The sequence below is a fragment of the Poromitra crassiceps genome, assembly GCF_964638095.1.
Source record: "Poromitra crassiceps genome assembly, chromosome: 4".
Classification (NCBI taxonomy): Eukaryota; Metazoa; Chordata; class Actinopteri; order Beryciformes; family Melamphaidae; genus Poromitra; species Poromitra crassiceps.
In genome coordinates, this window is record NC_139626.1 from 21,824,188 (window position 1) to 21,847,217 (window position 23,030).

The 23,030-nt window shown below is 42.4% G+C and overlaps 1 protein-coding gene across 1 annotated transcript; it reads right to left on the bottom strand.

Annotated features, from left to right (window-relative positions):
* Positions 1-3,764: 3,764 nt before the first annotated feature.
* On the bottom strand, positions 3,765-10,308 carry LOC310775667 (cerebellar degeneration-related protein 2-like; the record flags this gene model as incomplete). Its single annotated transcript, XM_083635816.1, has 6 exons — positions 3,765-4,352; positions 5,304-5,529; positions 7,371-7,541; positions 8,000-8,148; positions 9,242-9,354; positions 10,227-10,308. The coding sequence occupies 6 exons, from the start codon at positions 10,306-10,308 to the stop codon at positions 3,765-3,767; spliced, it is 1,329 nt and encodes a 442-aa protein (XP_083491942.1).
* Between the last annotated feature and the right edge of the window lie 12,722 nt (positions 10,309-23,030).

A 23,030-nucleotide genomic window follows, 5' to 3' on the forward strand; every position in this document is an offset into this window, starting at 1 on the left:
AAATCACAACTAAAACACTTTTAAACATTTGTTTTTTATTTAGACAGTACAGTATATATGAACAGCTTGTTGAGCTTGAACACCAGGGATGGCTCCAGGGTTTTTTCTAGGGGGTGGGGGAGGCTAGACCAATATGTGGGGGTGCCAAGAAAATTGATTTTCATGACTTCAGTTACTTTATAACAAACTCTCCCCCCTGCCCCCAAATATGGCACACATTAATTGGCACATTCAAAATAAATATAGTTTTTAAATTAATATAAAAAAACATAGCTATAATACTACAAGTGACCACAAGGCAATGACAAAAACTTTCACATGCAAATATATGATTGGTTAGGGTTAGGCATGCAGACTGATGATTGGTTGGGTTTAGGCATGATGAGTGATGATTGGTTAGGTTTAGGTATGAGGAGTGATGATTGGTTAGATTAATATCAGGGTAATACAAAGTCTACAATGGAAATAAGCCTTTTGATTGATTGTTTGATTGATTGACTTTATTCATGGTAATAGAGACAATGAAAGATCCAAGGGATAGCATGTAAAAGTGTAAACACTTATTTCCAACATGGTCCCTGATGTTTTATTGTGTTCTCTTGTGTTGTCAACCTTGATGATTTTTTAAATGTATGTATTCCTGCGGGGGAGTTGTATACGTAGCTTTTTATCAATTAGCAAATCATTTCAATCAATCAAGAATGGCTGGTTATTAACTTTACACATTTGTTTATTTAAAAATAAAAAATATATACTAAAATGCTTGAGGGGGCTTAAGTGGGGCTTGGCAGATTTGTGAGGGGGCTATAGCCCTCTTTCCAGTCTTATTGAGATTGTTTTAGAAACGAAAGAGGTCTATGGTTATGAGGCTAACTAACTTCAGGCAAATATGATAATGCTTCAGTGTCATGGTTCAGGCCGTGCTTTGGAGTCTTGTCCAGGTAGTCTCCCTCAGGAAACCTGGGTTACATCGTAACCATCCGTCTATCTCTATCACATCTATATCCCATAGAGATAAACACAGTGTTTATCTTTATGGTCTGGCCCACTGACTTAAAGATGGATGCAGTCTGATTATTTAAACAATCTTTGAGCAACAGTTGTACCAAAGGTTTGTGGTTTTGTGTTGTTATTGTTGTGGAGGAATCTTACAAATTGGACCTTGATGGTATGCAAAGACATGGGAAAATGGCCATGGATTCTGTTACCATTAGCCTACATAAAACAATGTACGGTAAGATAAATCAAGGTCCAAATGATTCTGTAGTAGCTTTGAATTTAGAAACAGAGATAGATCCATTCCACAGTCTTATTGAGATTGTTTTAGACTAGGGTTTCAGCCCTGAGCGCGGCCTCGCCTGACATCACTCACTGATGACATCACAATTGCTGTGGCACCACTGATGATGTCATGGCCATTGTGACATCAGTGCAATTGCTTGAGTGACATCACCGATGTCATGGGCATTGTGACATCATCAGTGACATCACAATTGCTCGAGTGACCATCACTGATGCCATCATCCAGTGCTTGAGTGACATGATGTCATAGAAATCGTGACCACGTGGCACACTGTCAATTTTATGTAAGATTACTTCAACAGCCAATCAGAAACAATCCAACAACAGACAGGTAGGTCTGTGGGTTTGTCTCTGTGGTCAGTGCAGTCATCTGTGTTCTGGCAGGGGTCAAAACCTGCTGTGGGAACCCTCCTTTGCAGTAGTTTATTGAAGAACATTTACTTAAACACTTTAATATCTCCAATTAATTATAAGTGTAATAAAAACAAAAAATTGGTTGTTACTGTATGCCTATTGCCACTTTTATTTAAATACAAATCTTTTTACTACCCGATATGTGCACATCCCAGGCTTGAACTCACGATCCTTACCTCTCAGTAGACAACTGACACAGTGTGATATCCATGGTGCAACCATGCAGCCTCTGCTCAGCAGCAGGGCTGCGGTGGATCAGAGGGTTGAGTGAGGACTGTATCAGGTTCTTTCCTTGCAGAGACCGGGGTTCAAATCTGGCTCGTGGTTATTTGCTGTATGTCCTCCCATCTCTCACCCTACATCAATAAATTCTGAAAATATTATGTATTTTTAATTGAGGATGGGAGAAAATAGCATATTACAATTAAAGTATGTGATGAGAGCACTTGAGTTTATTGTGAATTTAATGTATTTACTTAGTGTTATTACAAAACTACGATTATCTGCACTTTTTTCTTTACCATTAACCATTTTCAGACTTCCCTGAAAGACATAAGCTGTTTTTACAGTTCAGAAATATATATATATATATATATATATATATATATTATATATATATATATATATATATATATATATAATATATAATTTAATTGTATTTCCCCAAATTGTAGTTTGAGTAATTAAACTACAAACAAATACCCAGAAAGTAGTTGAACTCCTTACTCACTACACACATATGAATGTAGTTGAACTACCAGCAAGTTACTGCAAAATGTAGTTCAACTACATGTAGTTAACTATTCCCCAACCCTGGTGACGCTGATCTGATTCTGTTCATTGAATCGGATATTTTTAGCCTGGTAACCAGCACAAATAAATACTTCATTCGAGAAAAAAAGAAAGATATAATCATACTTTACAAACTATCTTACTGACTGAGCAGAATAAAAAGATTTTGAAGATTTTAGAAGTTTTATGACTCAGGACAAGAACAGTGAACATGTGGCAAAAAGTCATGGAGCAGGTAAAACACATTTCTGCACCAAAAACAGTATGATGCATACATTCTGCAATTATTTAGGCCTAGAATATGATTAAGACAAGCACATCACAACTGTATAATAACTACATATGACAGCAATATAGTGTCAGGAGAGCATTGATCATCTTCTGTGATTCTAAAGTGCATCTTAATGTGATGTTACAATAATATCTACAAAGAATTTGCACATTCTCAAGCATAACAAGGACAAAAGTCTGAAGCTGCTTTGAAAGCCTCTTAAATAAGAGACCGTTATTAGCAGGCTGTCCGGTTACATCGTATAAGCCTAATCAAGTATACAGAATTAGTATTTTGGTCAACCTCAGCATTTTCTCATTACTACAACATTCACAGTCAGCTAAACTTGTCATACACTAATCGAGCATCCTATTTGAGGAAGACGTGTTACAATACAGAAACCCCATTATTTGAGCACCATAAATCACCAGGTTCTGGTTCTGATAATATAAACTTCACCAATATAGATGAGACTGACTGGTTCTAGCTGCAGCTGAAGATATGCTGGTCATTCTTGCACTGAGAAAGAATGGGTGCAGCATTATAAATTACTGGTGTTTTATCATTCTTTTAACAGTGTTATTTCCCCAGAAGTGATTTCCTTAGGAGCTTGCTTGCGATGGTTTGAATTGGGTTGTGCAAGTACGGTAGAGTGATTGTACAGTCAAGACGGCATTAGGCACTGCTGTTTCTGTGCAAAGTGAGCCATATTGGACATATGAGCTGGTGGTGTTGGCTTATAGTTTCTGCATCACTCTTATTCACCTAGAAACCCTTTTCTGGCATTCCCTATATGCTAATAACATTCAGTAGGCTCCCTGGAAACCAACTGGCCTGAAAGTCTCGAATGATGTTTTTCTTTTCTTTTTCTTTATTTCACTCACAAGCTCGTTGGGAAAGTTAATTCCTAAGTGATGAATTGCTTCAATTTGGGATATCTGCTCTCAAGACAAATCTCCAACAGCAGGTCTTCTGATTAAAGTCGCTAATGTAAAATAGGCACCGCTTCACCCGCTGGAGATCTTCCTCTGTTTTCAATCAGGTCCTCTTTGGTTTTCTGAATGCAGGTGAAGATTTCCTTGAAAAGCACCGTATACTCTGGCTGGTGGAAGTCCTCCTGGAAGTCCTCCATGTCTCCGAGCACTTTGGCCTGGCTGTGGCGGAGCGACGTAGAGCGGGGTGAGGATGCCTTGGCGGTCTGCCCGTCGTCCTGGTCTTCGTCCTGCCCGGACAGGTGGCAGCGCCGCAACAGCTCGTCGTACTTCACCTGCAAGGCACTGTACTGGGCGTCCACCTCGTTGAGCAGGGAGATGCCGCGGTACTTCACCACCTCGGCCCGCCGCACGCAGGAGCGCTCGTGGTCGTACAGCCTGTCGGCGACCCTCATCAGCCTGTCCCCATCCCAGCGCTTCAGGCCCCGCCTCCTTGCCTCGCCCTCCTCCTCGGGCTGGAGGAACACGGAGTCGGGCAGCAGGCCATGAGCGAGCTCCGGCCCGGTGGATCTGGAGGAAGACTCTGCTCTCCACAGCTGACGCAGCTCCTCAGCTTCCCACTCCAGCTCGGCTACTCTAGCCTGAAGAGAGAAGGGTCAGTTGTTTATTGTTCCCACACCTCTTAAACATCAAATTCAAGGACTTTCCAGGAGGGGGAATCACCAGATGCCCCACGATACAATATTAAAGTCTCCATACGATAGTATTGCGATATGCTAGTATCGCAATATATTGCGACTTTTTCCCACTGCAAATGATGTCGCCAAAAGAGAACTTTGTCAACATCTGTTTTATCTATGATAAAGTTTCCACTATGTTCATTTCACTTCAATCATTTTTATTGCAGCAAAATTGTCAAGTAGACAGACTGACCAACACGGTCATAAATGTTGCTTGCACCTGACAACTTCTATAATAAAATGTCACGATACTTGGCATCCGTGCGATACGATATATTGCCACACAAAATATCGCAATACTATGCTGTATCGATTTTTCCCCCCAACCCTACTTTCCTGGCCCATTTTCTTCTCATTCAAGGACCCAACACGGCATAGTTTGAGACACGGATCAAGGTTAATTACGGTTGCTACTTGCTTGCTGCTGTTTAACCTGTATCACTCATGCACACACGTGACCCTCACACTTTCTCGAGGCAGGTGGCGTGTGTAACAAGGACACACAGATGGCAGGAGCCATGCAGCCTAACATTAAGTTAAAAAGTCCAACTCCAATTTCTATTCGCACAAAATATTATATAAATTCAAGCACTTCAATGACCCATGTCTATTTATGTCTATTTTCAAAAACTTTCAAGGCCTTACTTTTGTTTTTCTCTAATTCACAAACTTTCAAGGATTTGAAAGACCAGTCGGAACCCTGGGTGAATGGAGAGGAATAAAACAACTGAACTTTGAGTGATGGGAGTTTAAGAACAGCGATGAATGACTTAATGAACTAATCAACCTGGAACTTAGCCAAGTCAGTGATGATTTATGGAAATGATGTCTCTTTTATTTGGTCAGACAAACCTGACACCTCTCCATCCCCGCCAGCTGCTGCTCCAGTGCTGCATTCTCTCCGGCCAGCAGGTCGGCCTCTCGCTCCGCTTCCTCCCTCCGCGCACGCTCGCCAGCAAACTGGGTCTGCAGGGAGCGGAGGGAGCGCCGCAGCGACGCCTGCTCCTCCTCGCGCCACGTGAGGTCAGAGGGCAGGAGGGGGTCATCTGAGGGCTCGTCCGGGTCGTCATCGGAGTACCTGTAGGGTGAGAGACGAAGTAATGATGCTGCTTCTAATACAGCAGTATCAGTTATAGCTGCAGGTATTTTCTACAGGCTTCACACTCGCTTTCCATTTTAAAATAATGTATTTTTTCCCAGACCTCGATTACCTGACTGGATTTGAGGATTTCTGTTGGTGTTCAATGTGATGTATATTGATAATGCCTGGCCAATATCACATACGCCAACTAGACCATGCCAAATCTATCTATAAACGATTATTCTTCACAACTACAAATCTCACGTTAAATGTGAACAGTGCTTTCATACACCTCTGTCTAATTCCCAAACTTTTCAAAACCTGGACATTTGTCTTTATAATAAGATTAACATTTTGAGACGCGGCCATTTCTTATTCCAGATTAATTTTGTGATCAGATTATGTAGTTTGTCCCAGTGACCAGCAGGAGGTGATAAAGGCATGGAGCTAAAAAAATAAATAAATGCGAGGCAGGATGTTCATCTTCATAATGGAAGCTCGAGCTTGAAGTGTATTGTAGAAAATCTGATTCCACCTGCCTAGAGATAGTTACAATTATTAGTAATAATTGCTTGAGACGGAAAAATGTCAATACCCAAGTATTTACATTTCTGGACCACTGGGATGTTTGAAGGTGGTGTGGCTAATCTCATGGCATTGTTCAATGGCAGAAGAGCAGATTTAGCCAGTTGATTTTGTCAGCCAAGGACATTTATCAGTCAAGGACATTTTCTCTTCTTTTTCACAATTATCTTTAGCATTTTAGGCAATATAAACTGGAGTGACAGGACATACAGAGGAGAGAGAGATAGAGAGATGATGAAATGTACAAAGGTCATGATCCAGGTTCAGCCTCAATATATTGAGAGGGCGTGGCTATGTGACACCTAAACAGCAAGTTATTGTCTTATGGGATAGGCATAAATAAAAAACAACAACAACACTAAAACCAGACATGACAGCAGCACAAGCAGAAGACTAACACAAGTAGCAGATCACAGACGCATGGACAGTATCGCAGTGTGAAGAAACAACTTATCAGTTGGGCTGAGGAGATTAGCAATTAGGTGAAGTAGCAATATCGACTTGGGAGAAAGTCCACCCCCTGCTTGGATTTTGACCCCCCCGGCTTCCAGCCACATCCAGGGCGCTGTGCTGCTGTGGCGTGTCTATCTATTTATCAGTGCAATTTCCACACTCTGACCTGGATAGCGTGGCAGAGCAGCCCTAACAGGATTACACAGAGCCAGACTGGGCTCACGGGAAGAGAGAAAGCACTGTACCTGGAGACTAGGACCTGACCGCTCTGCTCGCACCTGTCCAGCCACCAAACAAGCATGAAAAGCACATACAGAGTAGAACTAATGGCATCTGGTGCCTGGAGTGGAGATCGGTCTTACAAAGAGCCTGTAGATCAGTAACCCCCCCCCGTAAGGTCAATGTGTTGTCAGAGCAATATCCTCAAAACGTAGAATGAACGTTGGGTCTACTCTAGACAGTAACCAGAGGCACTTGAGCTTCCTGATGTCCTCCTGCCATAATCACCATGCTATATTAAACATAACATTATGCTAAGGTAATAATCCTTAATGTTTTAATTAGCAACTATTTTTCAGTGTCATGCCTGTCTTCACAGAACACATGGGTGGTATTAACATGAAATCACTTGTTCCTCATTAATATGCAAACGTATACAGCTATTACTCCAGAATGGTCTGTCTTTGAACTTTCCTCGCTTTTGTAAATCTATGCAGTTTGGATCAAGCACATAGCCAACTGTTTTAACTCATTCTTCTGGATCCGACATGGCATTTTGCTCATTGAATGCGTCTCCTCACCAGAGAGTGTTTTGCAGCTCTTTGAGGCAGGACATACTCCGAGTGCTGCGGGATCGCCGCACGTCTCTGCGGGGAGGCTTCTGAGGCTGAGAGGGTCTGGTCTTCAGACCCTCCACCTGACGCTGCAGCTCGTCCACCTGGGTCTGCAGCACCTCCACGGTCTCCGTCAGCCTGCACGGAGAGAGATCTGTAAGCTTAATACTTTGGTCCAGACATCTTCTACAGCATTGGTTCTCATTGCAAACTGCTGCGACTATCCTCCCTACCTGGGGAAATCTTTCCACGATGTACATATGTGTGCACGTTATTTGCTTCTGACCATAGATACATTCATTCAATCACGTCCTGGGTCCGCTAAGCTTCTTTTTCGGCACAATCCTGCATTTTCCCCCCGTTTTCAATAAGGAAAAGGCAGAGGTAGCTGCATCTGCAAAAATATTGTCCCCAGTTGTTTGTGTGACTGTTTGTTTCCACCTTTCAAGAATGATAGATGAGAAACTGGCATAGAAACAAAGCCACGCCTAACCAAACCTGTACTCCTGTGTGTACCCCTGTGCCATGCCATCCCTTTTCCAGAACAAGAAGCCTACTGGCACCTTGTTGCTGATTATCCGCATCTCCTCTCTTACCCCTGGGTCTTCTGCTGGGCGGCCCGGTTGTCCAGACCCAGCTTGTGGTTGCTCTGCTCCAGCTCTCTGGCCGACACGTCCAGCTGCTCGTACACCTTAGCATGCTGCTCATTCACTTGTCTCAGGAGGTCCACCTGCTTGGTCAGGTACTGGAGGACACAAGGAGGACAGAGAAAGACTTAGACATAATCCATTGGTCAGTCCATAATAATGAGACATCATGGAGGCTCAAGACTAGTCAGCTGAGATCCAACTCATGAATGTTGCCATACTCTCCCTCTGCATAATATCTAATACACCAGCAATGCCCTACAATCTTGTTAAATAACTCGTAACGGTGGACAATGGAAAAAAGTCTGTGCCCCAATGTCTCGAGTCGCTTGGTATGATAAACCTCCCATTTAAGTCTCAGTACACTATACACCTGAATGGTTATATAAGCGATGTTGTTTGGTATACAAAATATCAAGAGAGTGTATATATATATTTATATACTGGATATATATTTTTTTTTCAGTTCAGCTCCCTTCCTATCATCAGCTGAATGTTTCTCAAATCTTGAATGGAGGCCACAGAGTTTGACTGACATTACGTAAGGATCTTTACGTTTCCCTGGTCTCTTCCCACATCTCCACCTCTTTAAGGACAATTTATCTTATCAGTCAAAGCAGCCAGGACACTTTCAGCCTTTTTGAAGAGCAGCAAACAGCAAAACGCTAATGCCGTTATGATAAAGCTTCAATGTCAAACTACGCAATGCCTTGGAAGGTACATTTGACAATGACATGAGCAGCAGATACCGTCAACATATTCTCATAGACTTTGGGCGAATTACATGAGACATAGGGCGCCAACTGGATTCACCCTGTGATGTCACAAGTGTTACGATACAGCTGATGCTGGCAGTGAACCCCATGCCCCCTTGAGAGATTGTGCCGGTCAGTTACAGTGATGCAGGGGGAAGGATTTACCACCAGACACCCTGACCTGACCCCACTCAAGGAAATTGAGATCAGATATAAAATCTGTAAACGTAAAACCATAATTAAATATCGAGTTTCTATAACTCTGGTTCAAAATAATACCTTGCTGTTTTGGTCAAAGGTCTAGTACTCTATTGGAAAACTTGCATAATGCTATTCTCTATCTTAGTTCTGTAAACAGGGTGAAAGGGAGGGAAGATAAGAATACAACAGACAGACAGACAGACAGACAGACAGACAGACAGACAGACACTTTTACCTCAATCTCCTGCAGTTGCTCCTGGTTGGTGGAGTACATCTGCTGCAGCCCCTGTTCCAGCTCCCTGTTGCGCTCCAGGAGAGTCTTCCCCAGCTCAGCCGCCAGGTGCAGGTCTGCAGGGGAAGAGAGGGGGTGAACTGCTCAGTCAGAACCATGGAGAGGTAGTAGTGACGGGACAACAAAGCTGGCGGGTCAAGTTTTGTTTTTGCCGGGGATAGAGTGGAGGGAAAGCCCAAATGGACTCTTTAATTTGAATATGGTTTATATACCATCATAGGCCTAAATGAAACTGAGTGGCATAAGTTCATAGCATGCATCATAGTAGGTAGTGTAACTGCTAGATACTATAGGATAGGCCAGGGTCTTTGAAGGAAAACAATAATGGTTGTCTGAAAATATAATTGATTTTGTTCATATTGGTGGTGATTTGCCTGATGATGATCACCCACAATTATCTTGTCCCTGATCATGTGTTCTCATTTTCATCTAGGCAACTCTCTTAAAATATTTTAATATCAGACTGACAATAAATATAAAAATGACACACTGGGTCTATATTAGGTCTATTTACCTACAAATTGGATATGGACAAAGCCATAAGAATGGAGGTAATGAGGGCAATGCAATGGTGACAGGTGCAAAACCATTAGAGGCAGAGGCAGACCTTTTCCACTTTGCCGCATAAGGTACCAGTGACACCTGCCTCTTCATTCAAGGCGTTTCATTCGTCCACACTTCACTCAATTATAATAATATTCATATTGGGATTATTACATTAGGCTACCTGATTCTTTTCTGACTCATTTATCTTGTTACACTGTGTCTCTACTGTGCTTGACCTTATCACATTGTGGCGTTTTTAAATCTCCGTTAGTATCTATCTATATCCCCCATAATGTCCCCATTGCTGTTAACAGTAAAGGCTAGTACCCATCTTTTTCACAAGGGTGCAGGGACAAAGAATGCAAGGGAACTGAAACGTTACCATGTTCAAGGTCTTGCTTGTCGTACCACGGTTCCTCCTCCTTGATTTCAAATTCTTCCTCCACGATCATGTCTGTGAGCATCTTTACCGGGACCGGCAGGCGTACAGTCAGGTTAGGTCTGCTAGTCTTTTCCCATGACAGAAATATATACTAATTTTAGCCGTGCTGCTCGGCAAAACACGCGCCAAGCTTCTCGCCGGTCTCTTGTCTGCCTGAGCCGACACACCGGTGTGAAGCTGCATGAGCTGAACACCACGCAGGCAGGAGCGGATATTAACGGCTACTCCTGCTGACACTGTGCCCCACATCAGTGTCAAGTCAGCGAGAGTAAGAAGGAAGACTTCCGTTCTCATATTTCAAAACAAATCCTGCGGGTGGGGGGGGGGGGGGGGGGGGGGCGTAAACTATACCAATGATGACAGAATCAGAATTATTTTATTCGCCAAGGTATGTTTTCACATACTAGGAAATTGACTTTGTGTGATTGGTGCTCATGTGACATTGATAATAAACAATATAAGAGATAGACAAAATAAGACAAAGAATCTAAAAAGATTATACAAAGATTAGGATAACAGATATAAACAAACAGATATACACAGTATTAACAGATGGCCTATAAACAGTCTTGACAGCTTTAGTGGTCGCCTAAGTTTGCTGTTTACAAGATATATAGGCTACAGGCTGCATCAAGGATAGCAGCAGTGATGAGCTTTGTGTTGTGCATTGTTTACAGATATTGACAGTGTAATAAAATATGTATGATAATGTGCATGATAGTGTAGCGATCCAGGTAATTACGTGTATTGTGGTGTTTCCGTGTTAGCTAGGAACTAATGTGTGTGGGTGTGTTCCTGGGGGGAAGTGGTGTATGTGACCAGCGGCCGGGGCGGAAGTCAGTCTAACTATGAGAGGGAGTTGGAGTGGTGGCGTGTAGAGCTAGCAGCAAGGCTACCGCTGGAAGCTAGGAGAATGAGCCTGTGAATAAAGAACCCTGTACCAACTCAAGTCTCCGGTTCCTTGGCGAATAAGCGATTCGTTACATTGGTGTCAGAAGTGAAGCGGTAACGCCTCTGATTCGGTCGAGAGGGGAGAGAGTGAGGAGGAACGGCGGAGGAAAAGTTGGAGATCAGACGGCTCGAGCGACCTAGCGGTAGCAGGCTAGCTGCGGGTGCTAGCTGCTAGGGGCGCCACGTGTGATGGTGCGCGGTGAAGAATGGCCATTGGGGAACGGGAGAAAAGAGGAGCTGACGACGGGGATCAGCTCGGTGCTGGCGGGCATGGAAGCCCGTTTGTTGAGAGAGGTCAGATGGCACCGGAACCGGCCCTGATGGGGTCGAAGCTGTTAAGATGGCCTGAGGTGATGATGACGGGAGCCAAACACCAAAGTAAAAGTTATAACCATAAATAACTAGGGGATAAACAACAACACAAACTAGCCTAGGCTACATCAAACCAAAAGAACAGAGCAAAAAGGTGCTACACTTGCCCCCCAAAGGTGAGAATTTTCTGCTTTTATTTTGAAGGCCAAACAGTCCCGTATTAAATTCTGTCTCGCGCTGGCTGACTTGACGCAGCTTGCGCCACCGTGTGGGTCGTTTGGTTCTTCCCTTGGATACCGCAACAGCACTACGCTACCGTCCTCCCAGTGGGGCGGTGCAGGGCCGCTCCTACATTTTGGGGAGTCACCGTCTCACCCATGGATATATTGAAAGGTCCCACCATCATGGGCCACCCCTGACCCCTCATGTTATTATGGCTGTCAAACCCAACTTGTTTCACCACCACAATAACATGTGAATATTAATTGCAAAATAAATTAGGAGCACATGTTAATGGGCATTTATTTATTTATTGATTGATTTATTGATTTATTGATTGATTTATTGATTTATTGATTGATTTATTGATTGATTTATTCATTGATTTATTGATTTATTCATTTATTTAAGCCAGAACTTGAATATACAGAGCAGGTATTCCTATTCAAATCAACATGGACGGCTTTAGCTCAGGAGGTAGAGCGGGTCGGCCAATGACGCAAGGGTTGGCGGTTCGATCCCCGCTCCCTCCCAGCTACTGTCGTTGTGTCCTTGGGCAAGACACTTAACCCCAAATTGCTCCCGATGGTGTGTAGGCACCCTGCGTGGCAGCCTGCCGCCATTGGTGTATGAATGGGTGAATGTAGACTATCTACTCATTGTAAAGCGCTTTGGATAAAAGCGCTATATAAATGCAGACCATTTACCATTTAGACCATTTAACATACTTGGCCGGTCATTTGGCAGCTACAATTTAGGTGGACACCACGGGACATTTTAAATTGTTGGCAAGAAAATTAGCCTGATGGGAGACTCCGAAATTCATTTTACCACCGTCAGTGTCTTTGGGTCACTGAAAAGCGCTATAGAGACAGTCCGCATGTCTGGGAACGCCCACAAAATGTTAAACGGCTGGCGCGCGAGTGGGGTAAAACTAGGGTAAAACCGCCCATATATCTCATGGGCTGACTCACCAAAAGACGGTCTAAACTACAGGTTTGGGGGTTCTAGAGCAGAACACAAGACGTCTGCTCAGATGTGCGTTTACTGCTGTGTTTAAGTCCCTGATCATGTCTGCCTGGACTGGGCTATCAGCTAAATTCTAACTTTGCTGAATGGGGTTTTTACCCCACCCTGACCACGCCCCCAGCCAGACTGAGCGAGCTAAACCAGCGTCTATGACGAGACGTGGCCTCAACCTATATAAATTAAAGGAATTATTATTATTATTATTATTATTATTATTATTATTATTACCTTTATTATTATTATTATTATTATTATTATTATTATTATTATTATTATTATTATTATTATTATTAACACATTCACTGCCAGCCATTTTTTTTTTTACTGTAGGTAGCTTCTGCCAGAGGGTTTTTTTGAGGATTCTGGCTCATCTTTCAAGACCCGAGGATTCTTTTCTGCTAAGATTTTGTGAACACAAAATATCTCAAAAGAACTAATAGAATGTGTGCTTTCTCTGTCTAAAAGAGTTAGTTTGTAGAGTTAGTAGTTATGTAGGCATTAGCACTTGAATACAGCATGGTTTCAGCGTCTGAAAATTTAAGCTGAGATAAATAGCTTTTTGTGAAATTCGATAGAACAGTCACTTTAACCATTCATTTTTGGCATCAGTAAGACGTCAGACATCTAAACAATAGTTTTGAACAGTAATTTCCTCCATAACAGCAGGAAACACCCCTCTACTTCAAACTCCTCCCTCCGTGTGTGTTCTTCTTGGCTGCAGCGGGTGTGTCACAAGCGAGTTGCTGCTGCTGCTGCTCCTGTCTGCTGGCGGCCGCTGGGCAAGTCTGGATGGGCTCGCTCGTTTCTTGGGGTTTCGGTTGAGAAACCCCAAGAAACGGGGTTTCTTTTGCGATTCTGGTCTTATTTATGCTGCGTGTTTCAAAGTGTGTTGCACCCATAATCTATTATGCAAATTTGCAATCCGCCACCGCCAGCAATCAGCGCGAAAGCGAAAGCGTTTTCGCCAATCCATTTTACTGTATGAGAATGGTTTCATCGCGCGTTCCCCTGCAGTTTTGGCTCGGCTTTTTCTAGAATGGAGAGCACTGTCGCCACTTAGTGGGTCGGTGGAATGGGTTGTACACGTTCGGTGGCTCCAATATTTTTATAGGAGACGTGGGGGGCGTTGATCCACGTCCCACCGTCAAATTTTTTTTTTTCTTTTTTAAGCCAAGATATCTCGTCATTGGCAGTCAACCGTTGGATTTTGTAAGCTGAGATATCTCGTCAATGGCAGTGAACGTGTTAAGAGCAGTTATAGATAACTCCAACATGTGTGTAGACTTATCTACAGTAAAACAATGTCTCCTTGGTCAAGTTATTTGCTGGACAACACCCGCTAGAGGAAGAATGTATATAAATATCTTGTGAAATGGACGTTGTTTTGCTGTTCACTATTCATTTGCCCTTTTAGACCCCCGAAAATCCAATTTGCAACATTGTTTTGGTTGTAACGCAAACGTTCCACATTATAACTAACTGAATGAACTGCAAAGATAGGCTAAAGAGAAACTCAACTGAATTGTAACCATATTATATTTTGTAGTTAAATGTAGACCTGTCCAAGGTCCCATGACATCCAGTGGGGAGGTGTAGAGTCAGCTACTCCAACACCAAATTAGATCAAATTACACTGGTGTCAATAGATAAGCCACTCTTGTGATATTTGAGGTGAAAGTCAACAGAAAGGACTTGCAAGATACCATTATGTGCATTGCAAACATGATATGCTGTGTTTGATCAGTTGGTGGCAGTATTATCCCATGCATTGCTCTGAATGTTCCTGTCTCCACCCCAGCACAACATACTGTAGACCAACAAAACTGTAGGGCAGCCAGGCTCTACATTAGTCTCACTCACGCATACACACACACACACACACACACACACACACACACACACACACACACACACACACACACACACACGCACGCGCACACACACACACACACACACACACACACACACACACACACACACACACACACAATGTCCTTGTGTGTGGGGGTTACTTTTATAGCAACAAAAAAATTACATTTTATAATTTCCCTCAAAACTATTTCACTTACCCCTCTCTGTGTCTTTCAGCTATTTTTAAGCTTATTTTAAACTGCTGTCATGGCTCCATAGTACAAAACAAGCATACGGTCATATCAGCAGGGGGTTTATGGGGTTTGTGATCAATATCAGTGAGTCAACGATGACTTGGTTGACTTTCTGGCCCGTACACAAGAGACTCCCAACCCCCCAACCTCCCTCTTCTGGCATTTCCAACATGCTCAGTGATGAAGGATGTGTGAGTAACCAGCAACCCAAGACATTTCAGAACTGAAAGCTAAAAAGGCCTCTTTTCAAGACAAAAGCAAATAAAGCGATATTATTGCAACATTTTGCATTATGGTAGCGTACATGTCCTCTTCACTAGACGTTGTTGGATCTTTGCGGATGCAGCTGCTGATGATTCAGCTCAAGGACGTTTCTCTGTCTGGTCGGTGTCACTGTTACTCACTAACCCCAGTCAGACTCTTTCAGTCAAGTTGGGGATTTGGGAACTTTTGCCGTTACAAGCCCCTTTCCAGACCTGCCAGTACCAGCCTGCTTCAAAACATCAACCATACTCCCCCTCCCCAAAAAGACAAGGCCCTCGGCACTTAAAGACTACAGACCCGTCGCCCTGACCTCTGTGGTCCTGAAGTCCTTTGAGCGCCTTGTCCCATCGCAGAGCCAATCTTGGACCCCCTGCAGTTCGCCTACAGAGCCAACAGCTCTGTAAACGATGCCAGCGGTTAAATTGAAAACCTCGCCGAAAGGTGATATGCAACATTAATATACACGTATAGAAAGGTGATATGCAACGTTAATATACACGTATAGAAAGATGATATGTAAGGGATAATGTATACTGAGCCGGTGATTACTGTGGAAATAATGACCGACAGGTGAATGATTGAGCCCGACGCGCAGCGGAGGGCTTAATATTCACCTGAAGGTCATTATTTCCAGTAATCACCGGCTCAGTATACATTATCCCGCTTAGAACACGGCCTACAACTAAATCATTCAATAATCTGACAAAAATAATTATTCAAATTGATTTTTTAATAGCGTTTTCAACACAAAGCGGTTTCATTCGTAATTGGCACACAAGACACCACAGCTGCAACTGGTTGGCCTAATTAGTAGCGTCTGCGGACAAAATGCTCTTACCAACTGATTAATCCAGGTGTGGCAGAGCAGCGGTCGGTTGTCGAGAAATAATGACCAGTGAATATTGTTGATTGACCAATCAGAATCGAGTATTCGAGAGAGCCGTGTTCTAAGCAACGTTAATATACACGTATAGAAAGGTGATATGCAACGTTAATATACACGTATAGAAAGATATGCAACGTTAATATACACGTATAGAAAGGTGATATGCAACGTTAATATACACGTATAGAAAGGTGATATGCAACGTTAATATACACGTATAGAAAGATGATATGCAACGTTAATATACACATATAGAAAGATGCAACGTTAATATACACGTATAGAAAGATGATATGCAACATTAATATACATGTATAGAAAGATGATATGCAACGTTAATATACACGTATAGAAAGGTGATATGCAACGTTAATATACACGTATAGAAAGATGATATGCAACGTTAATATACACGTATAGAAAGATGCAACGTTAATATACACGTATAGAAAGATGATATGCAACGTTAATATACACGTATAGAAAGATGATATGCAACGTTAATATACACGTATAGAAAGATGCAACGTTAATATACACGTATAGAAAGGTGATATGCAACGTTAATATACACGTATAGAAAGGTGATATGCAACGTTAATATACACGTATAGAAAGATGATATGCAACGTTAATATACACGTATAGAAAGATGATATGCAACGTTAATATACACGTATAGAAAGATGCAACGTTAATATACACGTATAGAAAGGTGATATGCAACGTTAATATACACGTATAGAAAGATGATATGCAACGTTAATATACACGTATAGAAAGGTGATATGCAACGTTAATATACACGTATAGAAAGGTGATATGCAACGTTAATATACACGTATAGAAAGATGATATGCAACGTTAATATACACGTATAGAAAGATGATATGCAACGTTAATATACACGTATAGAAAGATGATATGCAACGTTAATATACATGTATAGAAAGATGATATGCAACGTTAATATACACGTATAGAAAGATGATATGCAACGTTAATATACACGTATAGAAAGGTGATATGCAACGTTAATATACACGTATAGAAAGATGATATGCAACGTTAATATACACGTATAGAAAGATGATATGTAACGTTAATATACACGTATAGAAAGATGATATGCAACGTTAATATACATGTATAGAAAGATGCAACGTTAATATACACGTATAGAAAGATGCAACGTTAATATACACGTATAGAAAGATGCAACGTTAATATACATGTATAGAAAGGTGATATGCAACGTTAATATACACGTATAGAAAGATGATATGCAACGTTAATATACACGTATAGAAAGATGATATGCAGCGTTAATATACACGTATAGAAAGATGATATGCAACGTTAATATACACGTATAGAAAGGTGATATGCAACGTTAATATACACGTATAGAAAGATGATATGCAACGTTAATATACACGTATAGAAAGATGATATGCAACGTTAATATACACGTATAGAAAGATGATATGCAACGTTAATATACACGTATAGAAAGGTGATATGCAACGTTAATATACACGTATAGAAAGATGATGTGCAACGTTAATATACACGTATAGAAAGATGATGTGCAACGTTAATATACACGTATAGAAAGGTGATATGCAACGTTAATATACACGTATAGAAAGGTGATATGCAACGTTAATATACACGTATAGAAAGGTGATATGCAACGTTAATATACATGTATAGAAAGATATGCAACGTTAATATACACGTATAGAAAGATATGCAACGTTAATATACACGTATAGAAAGATGATATGCAACGTTAATATACACGTATAGAAAGATATGCAACGTTAATATACACGTATAGAAAGATGATATGCAACGTTAATATACATGTATAGAAAGATATGCAACGTTAATATACACGTATAGAAAGATGATATGCAACGTTAATATACATGTATAGAAAGATGATATGCAACGTTAATATACACGTATAGAAAGGTGATATGCAACGTTAATATACACGTATAGAAAGGTGATATGCAACGTTAATATACACGTATAGAAAGGTGATATGCAACGTTAATATACATGTATAGAAAGATATGCAACGTTAATATACACGTATAGAAAGATATGCAACGTTAATATACACGTATAGAAAGATGATATGCAACGTTAATATACACGTATAGAAAGATGCAACGTTAATATACACGTATAGAAAGGTGATATGCAACGTTAATATACACGTATAGAAAGATGATATGCAACGTTAATATACACGTATAGAAAGGTGATATGCAACGTTAATATACACGTATAGAAAGATGATATGCAACGTTAATATACACGTATAGAAAGATGCAACGTTAATATACACGTATAGAAAGATGATATGCAACGTTAATATACATGTATAGAAAGATGATATGCAACGTTAATATACACGTATAGAAAGGTGATATGCAACGTTAATATACACGTATAGAAAGATGATATGCAACGTTAATATACACGTATAGAAAGATGATATGTAACGTTAATATACACGTATAGAAAGATGATATGCAACGTTAATATACACGTATAGAAAGATGCAACGTTAATATACACGTATAGAAAGATGATATGCAACGTTAATATACACGTATAGAAAGATGATATGCAACGTTAATATACACGTATAGAAAGATGCAACGTTAATATACACGTATAGAAAGGTGATATGCAACGTTAATATACACGTATAGAAAGGTGATATGCAACGTTAATATACACGTATAGAAAGATGATATGCAACGTTAATATACACGTATAGAAAGATGATATGCAACGTTAATATACACGTATAGAAAGATGATATGCAACGTTAATATACACGTATAGAAAGATGCAACGTTAATATACACGTATAGAAAGATGATATGCAACGTTAATATACACGTATAGAAAGATGCAACGTTAATATACACGTATAGAAAGATGATATGCAACGTTAATATACATGTATAGAAAGATGATATGCAACGTTAATATACACGTATAGAAAGGTGATATGCAACGTTAATATACACGTATAGAAAGATGATATGCAACGTTAATATACACGTATAGAAAGATGATATGCAACGTTGGTTCAGAAACATGATACTCTACGTATCCATGGATTGCAGAAATGTACAATCAATGCCAACATTTTGTTCTGGTGACCAGGTTGGCCTCCATGTGCTCCACCCACATGTGTTCCCTCTCTCCTCTCCTGTCCTCTCCTCCGCTCTCCTCTTCTCTCTTCTCCTGCTCTCCCCTTCTCTGCTCTCTCCTCTCCTCCCCTATCTTCCCCACTCCTCTCTTATCTTCTCTTCTCCTCTCCTCTGCTCTCCTCCCCTCTCCTCTCCTCTCCTCTCCTCTCCTCCGCTCTCCTCTTCTCTCCTCTCCTCATCCCTCCGTCTGTGCCTGTGACAGTCAGGGAGATGAGAGGCGCAGAAGGAAGGCTTCGGCTCCACGGGGAATCGACTGATAAAATAGCTACCATCCTGCCTTTTCTTTCTAGATTTCATGGGGTGTGAAATGACAAACGACTAAATGGGACCCCATCCACCTCTTATATACCTCCCCCTCTCCCCTCCTATCATTGAAGATTCAAGATGATTCAAGATAGCCATAGTGAGTGGGTAACATTTTACAAACGAGGAATTTGTCTTTCTGCAGTATGCAGCAATACAGTCAATGGTAGACACCAATCAGAATCATATCATATCTCATATCTCACATGCAGACTGGGGATCCAATCATCTTTTCCCCAGCAGACCAGCAGTGAAGGCATCTCCAAGCAGCACAAGTGTGTGTTTGCAGGGAAAGTGAGGTGAAAGCAAGTCAGATAAAAAATGGCAGGAAATTGAAATACCGGTATAGAGAGAGAGAGAGAGAGAGAGAGAGGAGGATGATTACTACTGTGCTCACCGGCCCATTCACACATTCCCACTCACGCCTGCAGCGATGTGCATTAGTAACTGCACTGCCTGGCATGGAGGCCTTAGTAACTGCACTGCCTGGCATGGAGGCGTTAGTAACTGCACTGCCTGGCATGGAGATGTTAGTAACTGCACTGCCTGGCATGGAGACGTTAGTAACTGCACTGCCTGGCATGGACGCCTTAGTAACTGCACTGCCTGGCAGGGAGGCCTTAGTAACTGCACTGCCTGGCATGGACGCCTTAGTAACTGCACTGCCTGGCAGGGAGGCCTTAGTAACTGCACTGCCTGGCAGGGAGGCCTTAGTAACTGCACTGCCTGGCATGGACGCCTTAGTAACTGCACTGCCTGGCATGGAGGCCTTAGTAACTGCACTGCCTGGCATGGACGCCTTAGTAACTGCACTGCCTGGCATGGAGGCCTTAGTAACTGCACTGCCTGGCAGGGAGGCCTTAGTAACTGCACTGCCTGGCATGGAGGCCTTAGTAACTGCACTGCCTGGCATGGAGGCCTTAGTAACTGCACTGCCTGGCAGGCAGGCCTTAGTAACTGCACTGCCTGGCTCAGATACCAGCTCAGTGGCCTTGTGGTTTGAGTGTCCCCCCTGAGACTGGGAGGTCGTGAGTTCGATCCCCGGCCGAGTCATACCAAAGACTATAAAAATGTGACCTATTTGCCTCCCTGCTTGGCACTCAGCATCAAAGGGTTGGAATTGGGGGGTTAGATCACCAAATGATTCCAGAGCGCGGCACTGCTGCTGCTCACCGCTCCCCCAGGGGATGGGTCAAATGCGGAGAACAAATTTCACACACTCAGGTGTGTGACAATCAGTGGGACTTTACCTTTACCTTTACCTTAGTAACTGCATTGCGTGGCACGGAGGCATTAGTAACTGCACTGCCTATCATGGAGGCCTTAGTAACTTGCCTGGCAGAGAGGCTTTAGTAACTGCACTGCCTGGCAGGAAAGCCTTACTAAGGCCTCCCTGCCAGCACTGCATGGCATGGAGGCGGTGATATTATGGGGTTAAAAAGACAGATTTGGAGCTTTACCAATGATCCGTTTCCATACCAACTGTCTTAGCTGTGCATGGGGACTGGATGCCCTCTTATGTGGCGGGCCGGGGGGACGAGGAGGAGCTGCAGGGGAAGGGGGTGGGGTATAATGGGATTTGAGGAAGTGTTTCTGGATACTACTCTCTCTCTCTCTCTCTCTCTCTCACACACACACACACACACGCACGCACGCATGCGCGTGCACGCGCACACACACACACACACACACACACACACACACACACACACACACACACACACACACACACACACGATTCAGTAGCTATATGAGTGAGGACATTATATAGACCTAATGCATTCCCTAGCCTAGCCCATACGGTAGCTATGCTATATGCTGTGTGCATGTGTGTTGCGTGTGTCTATCTTCAAAGGTCGCCCCTTTTTCCTTGGCTCTCCATCATAACAGCACATAGTCAGCACCCCAACGCCTATTCAAATCTGACATTATGATCAATATTTAAACAATTCTGGTCATCTTCTATAGCCCGGCATTGCCTTTTGTTCCTGGCTCTTATACAAACATGTCAAGGATGGATATATACTGAGCCAGTCACATTTAGAGCTGATGTGTTGCTATGACAACCGGGCGTTTGCACACACACACACACACACACACACACACACACACACACACACACACACACACACACACACACACACACACACACACACACACACACACACACACACAATCTGTGATCCCAACTCTCATCCAGCATCACATACAGACGGCATGCAAAAAGAGACACACTGGCAGAGGAAAGTCTGTGTGTGTGTGTGTGTGTGTGTGTGTGGGGGGGGGGGGGGGTGGCTGAGCGTGCAGAAAGAATATAGCATTATTAGCCTACAAAAACATTGCCACTCTATCCTACTCCGTTTACTAGACTGTTTGCACCAGATATAATGATCTACAGAGAGGGAGTGAGACTAAAAATGCATGAAATGATTGAAAGAGAGAAAGATGAGTGACTCAGTGAGACATGGGGTGGAGACAGAGAGAGACAGAGAGAGAGACAGACAGAGACAGACAGCCAGAGAGAGAGATAGAGAGAGACAGAGACAGACAGACAGACAGACAGACAGACAGACAGACAGACAGACAGACAGACAGACAGAGACAGAGAGAGAGACAGACAGAGACAGACAGCCAGAGAGAGAGATAGAGAGAGACAGACAGACAGACAGACAGACAGACAGACAGACAGAGAGACAGACAGACAGACAGACAGACAGACAGACAGACAGACAGACAGACAGACAGACAGACAGACAGACAGAGAGAGAGTGATGGCGATAAGAGAAATTGGATTTGGGCTGGCGATTTGGGTTGGCGATAGCGAAACTGTTTATCACTGAACGGCAACATCAAAGACATCGTTAGCCGTTGGAGAACAATGAAACATTTTTGGGGCGTTTTAATTGAGTAAGCTCACCCCGGGGCCTGTGGGTAAAAGTAACTGTGTGAAGTCTAATCTCTCTCAACACAGCTGCGGGGGAGCACAGCAGCACAGGGATGAAACTTATTTTCAAGCTTTTTGGCTCTCTTGGAGGTGGGGATGGCCTGTGATAACCCCCATAATTGATTGCGTTTATGTAGCGCTTTTCAAGGCACCAAAAGCACTGAACATATCTATGTGTGTGTGTTTGTGTGTGTGTGTGTGTGTGTGGGGGGGGGGGGGGGGGGGGGACTCCACTCATCCAGTGATGTGTAGCAGCGACCTGAGTAATAGCCAGTTTGTGCCAGAACACTGAGCACACTTCAGTGATCACCGTGGACAGAACTGAAAGTGCCAGTTGGATATGAGGAAGGGTTAGGTGGTTAGGTGGATGTGGCCATTTTTTTTTTTTTTTTTTTTTTTTTTACAATTTATTTAAACTTTCATTTACAACTGTAAGGCAATCATCACAAGTGTATACAACTTCGACAAGCATTTGGATGTGGCCATGGT